The following is a 12,285-nucleotide window of genomic DNA, read 5'->3' on the forward strand; positions in this document are numbered from 1 at the left end:
TTTAATTTTCTCATACATCTGTTTAGGATGAAGTTTGCCTGCTTTGGAGAAGGAAGAACTTGCAGAGAACGGGTTTGGTGAATGACAGAACCTATAGAAACTATGCCATGCCCTGTAGGGGTGATGGGCGGCAGAGTGGAGACCTGCTGCCTTCAGACCAAAGGTTGCAGGTTTGAATCCCTCCTCCAGCTGTAATATGCTTGATCAAGATTCTTATCCTGGAATTACTCAGCTATGTAAATACCTAATGGTAGGGAAATTAACATTGTAAGTTTCTTTGGAGAAACGTGTCAGTTAATTGAGTAAAGTTAAATAGGTAACTGGATTTAATCTTGAACCTTGGCCACAATGGGTGGACTGGTTCTTGATCCTCATGTTGGTATAACACCCACAACTGTTACAAAACCTCTGCAATGCATTTCATAAGTGTCTGCGAGTGAACGGGATGAGTGGCATGTTTTTGGACTGTGGGAGGAAACCAGAGCACCCAGAGGAGATCCACTCCCAAACAGCTCAGTAATTGGCAGCTGATTTGAAACAAAAACATACATACAGTAAGCTTGCAATTGATCTGAAATAAATCAGGGCCCGATTTGTGTTATGGCCACAAGAATGGATCTGCGGCGTCTTTTGAAGCTGCAATTAAAAGCTTCTGGAGACTGAAGCTCTATGGGATAATTTTTCTGGTACACGTTCCTCTGCTGTCTGGAAGAGGCCTCGTTTGTTGAAGTTTTTAAGCTTAACTGAACTAGTTTAAATACACAACTCACTTTGTCTTATTTAGTTTACATCAGCACTATTTATTTAGCCGACACTTTTCTCCAAAGCAACATCTAGTGTCATCAGCCCACACACCTTATTCACCGTAGTGACTTACACTGCTAGATACACTACTTACCCTGGCTCACTCATCCATACATCAGTGGAACACACACACACTCTCTCTGTCACTCACACACCATGGGTGAACCTGAACTGCATTTCTTTGGACTGTGGGAGGAAACCAGAGCAGCCGGAGGAAACCCACACAGGGAAAACATGCGAACTCCCCACAGCCTGAGCGGGGATCAAACTCATGGCGCTGTAAGACAGCAACCCTACTCTCTGTGCCACCCAGATTTCTCTCATGCCCTGGACTTACCTGTTTTTCACACTATTAATGTTGCTCCAATGAGGGTCTCGGACTTATACATAAGGAATTTATTACTGTGAATGTATTTTATTTGTTTTTTAAATTCTGTGATATGATGAAGTAACTTACAGTCACTCAGACCACACATAAGCACTGAGCCCCGGCAGGGTTTCCGTGGCCCGGAGCCTATCCCTGAAGCACAGAGTGCTAGGCAAGGCAAGGTACACCACATTGTCACAGAGGTTTTGCCCAATCGTACAGACATAATTTATTAGAACAATTAATGGTAAATACCTTTCTCAAAGGTGCAGGAGAAGGACCGTTTGTCACATCGCAGGCTGGAGCGTTTAGACTGGTAGACCACCACAGACCTGTGCCAGATGCCTAGAGAATCTCAAAAATCAGGCTTGTTTCTCAGGTATGGGCCACACTAGTATCACGTCCTGCTGAATTTATTAACTTATCCGACACTTTTCTCCAAAGCAACTTCCAGCGTTCAGTTCCTTACAGTTATTTAGTCATTTATACACCTGGGTAATTTTACTGGAGGAATTTAGGCTAAGTACTATGCTCAAGGGCACTATTGCTGGAGGTAGGATTTGAACCTGCAACCTTTTGGTTCCAAAAGTAACTGGTCTCACCAGTAGACTACCGGGTGTCACTTTTACTGCAACTTAACTGAAAAGGTAACGTTGTGAGACAAGAGTGAAAATGGAGGCAGATTTGATTTGACGAGATTTTCGTCACATGACTTACGAAAATCTTGACAAATTCAATTTACTTCTTTTTCTCTCACTTTATGTATTTATATCTTTATATATAAGTATACAGTATATATAGAGTCTTTAAACATTTCATTATTCTTACTGGGGACATTATAGGGGCGAAAGGTAAAATGTTTTTTTTGTGTGTATTTTTAGGGATTGCCTTATATATGTATATTTTTACTTTTCTTTTTTGTTAAATAATATACAATTAAATATGCGCGCACACACACACACACACACACACACACACACACACACACACACACCTTGTCTGAACTGCTTGTCCCATACGGGGTTGCGGGGAGCCAGAGCCTAACCCGGCAACTCAGGCCTTGAGGGGACACACCCAGGACGGGACGCCAGTCCGTTGCAAAGCATCCTAAGTGGGACTCAAACCCCAGACCCACTGAAGAGCAGGACCTGGTCCAACCCACTGCGGCACTGCACCCCCCCCAATTAAATATAAATATATTTAAATACACACACACTCTCAGAACCGCTCATCCCATACAGGGTCACAGGGAACTGGAGCCTACCCGGCAACACAGGGCGTAAGGCTGGAGGGGACACACCCAGGACAGGACGCCAGTCCATTGCAAGGCACCCCGAGCAGGACTTGAACCCCAGACCGACTGGAGAGCAGGACTGTGGTCCAACCCACTGCACCACCACACCCCTCTCTATATTTAAATATATTACACACACACACACACACACACACACACACACACACACACACACACACACACACACACACACACACACACACACACACACACACACACACACACATTTTCAGAACCGCTTGTCCCATACAGGGTCACGGGGAACCAGAGCCTACCCGACAACACAGGGCGTAAGGCCAGAGGGGGAGGGAACACACCCAGGACAGGACACCAGTCCATCGCAAGGCACCCCGAGCAGGACTTGAACCCCAGACCCACTGGAAAGCAGGACTGTGGTCCAATCCACTGCGCCACCGCACCCCCTGCACCCCCACAATTAAATATAAATATATTTAAATACACACACACTCTCAGAACCACTTGTCCCATACAGGGTCACAAGGAACCAGAGCCTACCCAGTAACACAGGGCGTAAGGCTGGAGACACACCCAGGACAGGACATCAGTCCATCACAAGGCACCCCAAGCAGGACTTGAACCCCAGACCCACTGGAAAGCAGGACTGTGGTCCAACCCACTGCACCACCGCACCCCTCTCTATCTTTAAATATATTTTATATAATTTTTAATTTTTTTTTTTTTAAGTAGAAAGAGGGAGGGGGACTGGTCCAAGATTTCATCTACACGTTTAAAATCACATTCTCAGATGGAAGCTGCTCCAAGTCTCAACCATGAGGCAGTTTTAAATTCAAATTAATGCCGTGTTCTCTGATTTCCTTCTCTTATGCGCACTATTATGAATTTATTGTAAACCACTCTAGTTTTTATGAGTACCCTCAGGCCAGTGCCACGCACACACACACACTCACACTAATGAGGACTGACGGGGATGGTCTGCTTCAGTCTCCTTTAACTTAGTTTAGGACTCGACACAAGAGGAAACTGAGGATTTATGTTAAGAAGCAAGTGATTCACATTTTAGATGTTTCCGAGTGCCATTTGAGAAATGTGATTAATTATTCGAAATTGTCACGATCATGGCGTAATTGGTCAACTTGCCCATCGAAAATGTCTGATTGCAGCCCACCAGCTGAGATTTGAATCCCAGCTCCGGCGAATATTTCCCAGCTGTTTAAATTTCGAAATCACTGTGTAGCTTAACATCATAAGTTGGTTTGGAGAAAAAGGGTTAGCAAAATAAATGTGATGTGGATCCAGGGGTGGGGGGAGGGGGGGTGCTTGTTGCACTGCTGCCTTGGAATCAGAGGTTTCACGTGTAAATCCCACTTCCGGCTGTAGTACCCTTGAGCAACGTGCTTACCCTAAGTCGCTGTAGTAAAATTACCCATCTGTATAAATGGGTAAATAATTATAAGCACCTTTGGAGAAAAGAGTCAGCAAAATGAATAAATGTAAATGATGAGCATTTCCACCACTTAGAGTTCAGTTAGGGGCTGGTGAGTACATGAAGCGGCTGAGAGATGCCGCCATGCATCAGCTGGTGGATGGCACCCACCCCCCCCCAGCGGACGCAGCAATCGGTGGTGGGGGGGGGGCGGCGGAAGTCTCCGTGGGCGTCCGCGAGGCACCGAGTGGGTGGGTTCGAATGCTGCCCCGTCTCATGCCAGGCCGTGACTGAGTCACGGAATTGAGTGTGTGCCAATCCCTGTCCCGTGTGATCTCCCCTGCGTGGGGGGCGGTGTGTCACGTCTCAGGTGACACTAAACCAAAACAGATTCACGACAGACACAGCGGGGCAGGCATCGCTCGGGTCAAAGGTCAGCCAGGTTAACTCTCATTGCCGGCATGTGGTGGAAACCTTCCGTAGGAATCTGAGCGATTTTTTTTTTTTTTTTTTTTTTTTTTTGTGGCACAGGATGGGTTCTAACAAAGCAGTTTCGCAGCTCAGTTGCCAATGTGTTTGGTTTAAAAAAAAAAAAAAAAAAAAGCTTGAATTAAAGTGTGGGTGTTGTAATAATTTGGAAACATTTCCCACAATGCATTGTGAATATGAAACAGTTGCACCCGGTTATATGATTTCGAGACAGTTATTTTTCACACTTTTGACAGTACTCACAATAACGTATTAATAGATATTTAGCGTTGTGTTATTCTTCGTTCCTTTACTGAGAGGTGTGGACAGTCAGGGAGCTGACAGCCAACCATGGTTTTTATACCGCGATTCCTGGATCTGATGAATCCGGAGAACAAAGACCTTCAGGTATCTACAGGGTGAGTAGAGGGTGTCCTGCTGTCGTCCAAACCCCCCTCCCCAGATCACCCACAATGAATCAGGGGCCCGAAACAGGTGAACTCTTATGGCTCTCAGCTCATCGCTACACCCGCTTCCCAGAAAACTCATCACGCGAAATGTATACGGTATCGATTCGTGCCGGGAAGGAACCGAACACGTATCGGTTCAGTGTCTGCGGTTTGTATTAGCACTAGAAGATAATCATTTTATCTTTTTATGCCATTTAGTAATTTTATGCTCTCTCACAGCACCTGGGTGGTTCGAACCCCACTCAGTCTGTGTGGAGTTTGCATGTTCTCTCTGTGTCTGTGTGGGTTTCCTGTGGATGCTCTGGTTTCCTCCCACAGTCCAAAGACATGCTGTTCAGGTTCACCCATAGTGTGTGAGTGACAGAGAGAGTGTGTGTGTTCCACTGATGCATGGATGAGTGATCGAATGTAAATAGTGTATCTAGCAGTGTAAGTCACCGCGGTGAATAAGGTGTGTGGGCTGGTGGTTCGATGGGTTTGACCGATGCCCACTGTGTGGTGGGTGTGGGATTCGAGCCCTGCTTGGTGTGCCTTGTGACGGACCGGCATCCCATCCTGGGTGTGTCTCCCTTCGGCCTTGCGCCCTGTGCTGCCAGATAGGCTCCGGCTCGCCACGACCTCCCTCGGGACAAATGTTTGTTGATGTTGGTTGGATAATCACTTTTTTGAGTCGCTTTTACGTAAAGAACAGCAGATCCAAGTAGCTGGGTATTCTTCAGCATTTATTGGCGAGAATACTTGGAACCGCCGCAGTACGCGAGCGAATTTTACGTGTCGACGGTAAAATATCGTACTCCTGGACATTTTCTGTTCCCCTTTCTGTGACTTTCAGCACCTCCTCAGTACTGAGCTTCTGTTAGATGCATAATGGAAAGTGAAAACGGTGCTACACGTGTAGGATTTTGTCACCGTTAATATGAATATATGAATATTTGCCAGTCGGCTGCCCTTTAGAATTCCGCTGGTGGACGATGGCTGAGGTTAACACTGGGACACCCTTCAAATGTAGCTTCAGAGGATGATAAAAGGACCTCTTTGTAATGAATTCATCACGAAATCCCTCTTGGTGCGAGAACAGAGGACCATTTTAAGAATCCTCAGAGCACCATTGATGAAGACCGAGCTCTTTTGCCCATCTTCGTGCGCGTCTGTGATCCGCTCTTATTCTCAGCTGTCTGGAAAGCATTTCGCAGCTTTCCCAGGATCTGCTCGATGTTGCGGCGGGCGGCGGTGCGTCGGGTCGCTTACAGTGACGGCAGCTCGGCTACAGGAAAAATGGCGCTGAAGTATCCCGCTCTGCCACTTTTAGGGAGCGTGAGTCATATTCACGCCTTGAGCACATTTATGCTCGTGTTACGGGACAGCTGGTAGTGTATTGCTTAGAGCTGCTGCCTTTAGACCCAAAGGTTGCAGGTTTGAATCCCACCTTTAGCTGTAGTGCCCTTGAACAAGGTACTTACCCTAAATTGCTCATGTAACATTACCTGACTCTAGTAATAAATAAATCATTGTAAGTCACTTTGGAGAAAAGTGTCAGATAAATAAGTGCTGCATTCTTGGGGGCCAGAGGTGAGACCCCTGCTGTGATTCTTTGGACTGCAACCAAGCTGCATGCTTGTGCTCCAGAACCTTGTCACTTGTGGTGGGGAGGGCAGTAACATGCGTCTCACTAAAACATTTAATCATTCCTACTGAGGACGTTATGGGGGTTAAAGGTAAAATGATTTTTTTATGTATTTTCAGGGTCGTCGTGGACTCGAATCACGGCTTTCTTCTCTTAATTCCGAATATTACTTGTCCAAACAGTGAGCCAAATTCACATCGTCTATAAGGAAGTGATATTTGTTGCCCGCAAAGGGGTCGAGAGCACACGTTCCTCCAAGTCTCGTTGGCTTCGGAGAAGCACATCCGACCTGCACATTTTTCCGCTCTCATCGTTCCACGATCGCAGTTTAACGCCTCTGTTGCCGTTGGCGATAACGGCCCCCTCGGCGTTCGCGAGGGGACGGCAGACTTCGCTAGTTGTATCGCCGCAGGAGGAGCGAACTGCGATCTCCGACAGCTCCCGTCGGCCCCTGCTGATCACGCCTGTCGGTTGTTTTAGCAGAAACAGTCGCCGTACTCGCTCGCATCGTGTCCTTTTTGGGGGGCGGCCAACGCGAGCCCACGCGGCTCTGCGGACGAGCGTGCCGTGACTGAAAACGGCCCGAATCCCTGTCTTTTCGTGGATTTTCTTGCTTTCGTTTGTGTCATTTTGTAGTCGAGCACGTTCCCCAAGTGGTGCAGTCAGGCACATTTCCTAAGTACCATGTGTCCGCTTGGTTCCGCCAGCCTCTTATTTAGTGCTGTGCTTTTTTTCTCGCTCCCTCACAGCTCCTCCTGCATGGTTGTTCAGAGGATGCGGTGGCATGTGGAAGAGCAGTTAAAGCCATTATCTTATAACTTGAAGGTTGCTGGTTCAAGCCCCTTCCCTGTTGTTGTCGCAGTACTCCTGCGGAAAGGTTCTTAAGGCGGGGGAAGTAATATGGCTTTGTAAAAATGCTGAGATATTGAGAGGAAACAATAAGTTGTGCAATAAATATGTAACAGTGATGCTAAAATAGAAAATGCATTTATTCATTTAACTGACACTTACATAAGGTATTTACAGTTATTTACCCATTTATGCAGCTGAGTAATTTTTACTGGAGCAGTTTAGGGTAAGTACCTTGTTTAAGGGTTAGGGTTAGTACTTAAGCGGGTGTGGTAGCACAGCAGGTTTAACTGGGTCCTGCTCTCTGGTGGGTCTGGGGTTCGAGTCCCACTCGGGATGCCTTGTGACAGGCTGGCATCCAGTCCTGGGTGTGTCCCCTCCCCCTCCAGCCTTACGCCCTCTGTTGCTGGGTTGCTGGGTTAGGCTCCAGTTTGCTGTGACCCCCCACTTGGGACAAGTGGCTTCAGTTAGTGTGTGGGTGGGTCAGTACTTAAGGGCACTACAGCCAGAAGTGAGCATCAAACCTGGGACCTTTGAGTCTACAGGCAGTGACTCTTACTACTATGTGACCAGCTGTCCCATTATATGGGTGAAATGGTGCAAATGTTGCTGGCAGAACCTCTGAAGCTTTGAGGATTTAATTGGGTTCAATCACAAGCATTTTTTACTCAGATATACCATAGACTGAGCTCCTCTGTGATTCTGATAGTGTCTTACCCTGCTGTTCTCCAGCACCCTGTGCCCAGACCTGTGCCCTTCCCTTCGCACTTCATTGGCTGGTGTCACAGGCTCAAATTCAGAAATCCAAGCCCCCAGGATGATGGTAGGAACAGGGTAGGAAACACTCTACACCCACCCATTAAACACCACCGATGAACATTTACGCTGAAAAAGCCACATTTCTCCATCTGGGCCGTGACTTCGAAGCTTCCCTGGTGATGTAAATAACAGAACCCTCTCTCAGTGTGTCTCCCAGACCTGAGCAAAAGCAGAGCAGCACCAGGCGTGTGGAAGTTAGACTGAGTGTCTGCAGAAATGCAAAATCAGTCACCAAACAGCATAATTAGCACTTGTTAACCTGGCAACACGCTTGTGTTCGGCGAAATGCTTCTGTCTAAGGCTGCACCTGTTTTCTCTAGTAAGCGAGTCGTGCCGAGTCAAGATGAAGTCAATGTTCGATGGTGGGAATGAAAGCAAAGTTTGTGGGTGGCACAGCAAGTAGCACTGTTGTCTCAGAGCACCTGGGTGGTGCTAAAGGATGTGGATTCAATCCCTGCTCAGTCTGTGTGGAATTTGCATGTTCTCTCTGGGTGCTCTGGTTTCCTCCCACACTCCAAAGACACGCTGTTGAGGTTCACCCTCTGTGTGTGAGTGACAGAGAGTGTGTGTGTGTTTGTGTGTGTGTGTGTGTGTGTGTGTGTGTGTGTGTGTGTGTGTGTGTGTGTGTGTGTTCCACCGATGTATGGATGAGTGACCCAGTGCAAGTAGTGTATCTAGCAGTGTAAGTCACTGCGGTAAATAAGGTGTGTGGGCTGGTAGTAACACTACAGAGAGTTCATTGGAAGTTGTGTTGGAAAAAAGTGTCTGCTAAATAAATAAATGTAATTGTTAAAGCTGTCTGTGTAGTCAGCTCTTGTTTGTGTGACCTCACCTCTGGCGTATCACTGATATTGTTAGAAACGCGAGAGCCGAACACCTTACTCCCATTTTTCGATCCAGTCATGTACCTGATAGCATCTCCATCTCATCACAAGACTGTCCTTTGCAGTCACTGACTGCTGCTACATGGTTGCATCTGTATTGATCCCTCGCTCTTTACCCCCAGCAGTGCCCCACCAGCACAGCCCTTTGAGAAGCAGACAGAGCTCCACTACCGTCCTTTGCTTCCGCTGCCAGGAGGTCTGCCGGGGGGAGGTGGTTCGCGTGCAGAACGTTCACTTCCATGTCAAGTGCTTCACCTGCCAAGGTAGGACCTGCTGGCAACCAACGCATGTTAAGCTACTTACAATTATTTTACCCATTTATACAGCTGTGGCATTTTACTGGAGTAATTTAGGGTAAGTACCTTGCTCAAGGGTAAAAAAACTGGAGGTGACTTTTGGGTCCAAAAGCAGCAGTTCTAACCACTACGATACCAACTGTCCCGCAACAAACAGATGATTCTTTCTTCACTATTTTGGTATGAAGAATATGACAGAATATGAATCTGCAAGCTATCATTTCTAATATCCATCTGTTCATTTTCATTAACCGCCTGTCCTGATTGGGTTCTCAGTGGTTGGGACCCTATCCCAGAATGACTGGGTGCAAGTCTGGCGGGGGTGTACACTGTGGGCAGGATGCCAGTCTATCAAAGGTTAACCACACACACACACACACACACACACACACACACACACAGTTTAGTGTTACCAGTCCACTCGAACTGGTGTGTGTGAGGAAACCAGAGCGCCGAGGAGGAAACCCACGCAGAGACGTTTGAGCTCCGCACAGACCGAGCCACGTTCAGTCCTCACCCAGGTCAAAAAGCTTTTTGCGGAGTATGCACTTCCATCACATTTACATTTTCTCATTAGATATGCCAGAGAAAAAGTCTCTTCTGATACCAGATCTGACTGGAATTCCGTGGGAAATTTTTCCCCTGTCTGCTAGAACCTGAAAGGGGGAATATAAATCTTTCCGGAAAGAACTCTAAGAAACCTAACAAATCAACTGTACCTTTACATGATGTGCTGTCCCAGTGGCACACTCTTTGTCGGGCCGCATAGTGGCACAGCGACGGGTGTGTAGTGCGAGAGGATGTGGGTTCGATCCCTGCTCAGGCTGTGTGGAGTTTGTATGTTCTCTGTGGGTTTTTGCTGGGTGCTCTGGTTTCCTCCCACACTCCAAAGACATGCTGTTCAGGTTCCCCCATAGTGTGTGAGTGACAGAGAGAGTGTGTGTGTTTCACTGACGTATGGATGAGTGACCCATTGTAAGCAGTGTATCTAGCAGTGTAAGTCACCACGGTCAATAAGGTGTGTGGGCTTGTAACACCACATAGTTCGTTGGAAGTCACGTTGGAGAAAAGTGTCTGATAAATCAATAAAAATGAATGTCGGCCTGTTCTCTTCGTCTTTAGATTCCCAGTGATTTGCGTAGGGCGGCAACTTCTCCCAGTTTCTCGTCCACACTGTGTTTTTACTCTGAACTCATTCCATGTCTTTGTGTTCAACTACAACTCTTCCAGTGTACGACTTTCAGTGACAACCCCAGAATAAATTGGCTTCTCGTATATCGTGTAACAGAGCAAATGGAGCACAGCGGGATCCCATTGTGTGAGTAATGTGGAGTGGATTGTTTCGCCTGGTGGGCTTTTTCGCCCACCTTGTCGCCGGTATTCCAAAACGCCGGTGCTCACTCTGTCTTGGCGCTTCTTCTGAGGGGTTGCTGTGGTAACGGTGTGAAGGGGGCAGCCTCTCTGGGTGGTGGCTATTCTCAGCAACACGCAGCCAAGCAGCAGCCAATTGGAGCCTTTCCTGTGCGCCGCGGAGCCCCCTTTGGGGGATACCGGCAACACGGGCCAACGCCATCGCTGTCTTTTCTGTGACATCACAACTTCCTTGGGACCTCCTGGACTATCCAAGGACAACCCCGAGTCCGGCATTCTGCTTCATGGCCCCGGTCCTCCTATTTTTTCCATCCTACCCACCTTTCCCTCCTCCACCTTCTGCAGGGCCATTAAATGACTGAAAGTTCTTCCACTCTCTGTCTGTCGCCTGTCCTCACAGCATTTCTCACTTTACCACTTGTGCCATGTTCTCTACAGAAGTGTGGAGAGTCCTCTCCAGGCTGGTTTTGTATTGAATCCTAGACAGCCTGTATTTGGCATCTGTGCCCTATAGGATGACTGTCTACTGCCTGCTGTCCAAAAGCTTAAAAATATATGCAAATGCGGGTCATAGCTTAGTATGAATGTCCTCATGTACCTGGAAATGTAACCCGCCAGCAGTTTTAATCGTTTAACTGAAATTTGAGAGATTAAACAGGCAGCACGGTGGGTGGTGCTGCTGTCTCACAGCGCTGTGGTGGTGCAACAGGAGATGGGTTCAATCCCCACCCAGTCTGTGTGGGTTTCCTCTGGGTGCTCTGGTTTCCTCTCACACTCCAAAGACATGCTGCTCAGGTTCCCCCAAAGTGTGTGAATGAGAGAGAGAGTGTGTGTGTGTGTTCCACTGATGGATGAGTGACCCAGTGTAAGCAGTGTAAGTCACCACAGTGAATAAGGTGTGTGGACTCATAACACTACATAGAGTTCATTGAAAGTCACTTTGGAGAGAAGCATCTGCTGAATTAGTTATATTGGTTTTTTAAGGATATTTACATCATATTTTTCTCCAAAGTGACTTACATTGTTAAGCTGTTCAGTTATTTCCCCATTTGTACAGCTGAGTAATTTTACTGGAACAGTTTAGGGTAAATACCTTGCTCAAGAGTACTACAGCAGAAGGCAGGATTCAAACCTGCAACCTTTGGGTCTAAAGACAGCAGCACTAACCACTACACTAACCGCTGTTTAGTTAAGATTTTCCCTGTGCTGTGGACAGTAACAGTAGGGGGGTTGGGGGGGGTTGTTATATATTCCTCTTAATGACATTAATTGTCATCATTAGAGACATTATTGACTCCTTCACTATATTATTTGTGAATAAATAGTGGAAGGCCTCAGACTTAACCGTTTAAAATAACACATGTCCTTGTAGCTATTAGTAATCAATGATGTTTATTAATAATGGCATACAGGCATATTCCAGTACATTACTGCATTTTCAGTTCAATCGGCTTTTCATTTTCCAGCCGCTTTCATAAGTGCGTGACTAACAAAGAAAATGAGACTGTGGAAGATTATGAAAAAAGTGACAATATTCTATTTTTCTAAACAAAATTACCCTTATAGCATGTGTCACACACACACACACACACACACACACACACACAATGTCTACAACTGCTTGCCCCAAATGG

General features: G+C 46.8%; 1 protein-coding gene across 16 annotated transcripts in view; it reads left to right on the top strand.

Annotated features, from left to right (window-relative positions):
* The window catches only part of LOC108934366 (actin-binding LIM protein 3-like), an 87,667-nt gene that overhangs the window by 13,798 nt on the left and 61,584 nt on the right, over positions 1-12,285 (top strand). For 15 of the 16 annotated variants that reach the window (XM_029250961.1, XM_029250965.1, XM_029250964.1 and 12 more), the window contains exon 2: positions 9,107-9,247. In XM_029250961.1, the coding sequence (XP_029106794.1) occupies positions 9,107-9,247 (141 nt within the window). The remainder of the gene's footprint in view (positions 1-9,106; positions 9,248-12,285) is intronic. The other variant, XM_029250962.1, reaches the window with a different exon arrangement.

This window comes from Scleropages formosus, chromosome 4, assembly GCF_900964775.1.
Source record: "Scleropages formosus chromosome 4, fSclFor1.1, whole genome shotgun sequence".
In the NCBI taxonomy this organism is placed as follows: domain Eukaryota; kingdom Metazoa; phylum Chordata; class Actinopteri; order Osteoglossiformes; family Osteoglossidae; genus Scleropages; species Scleropages formosus.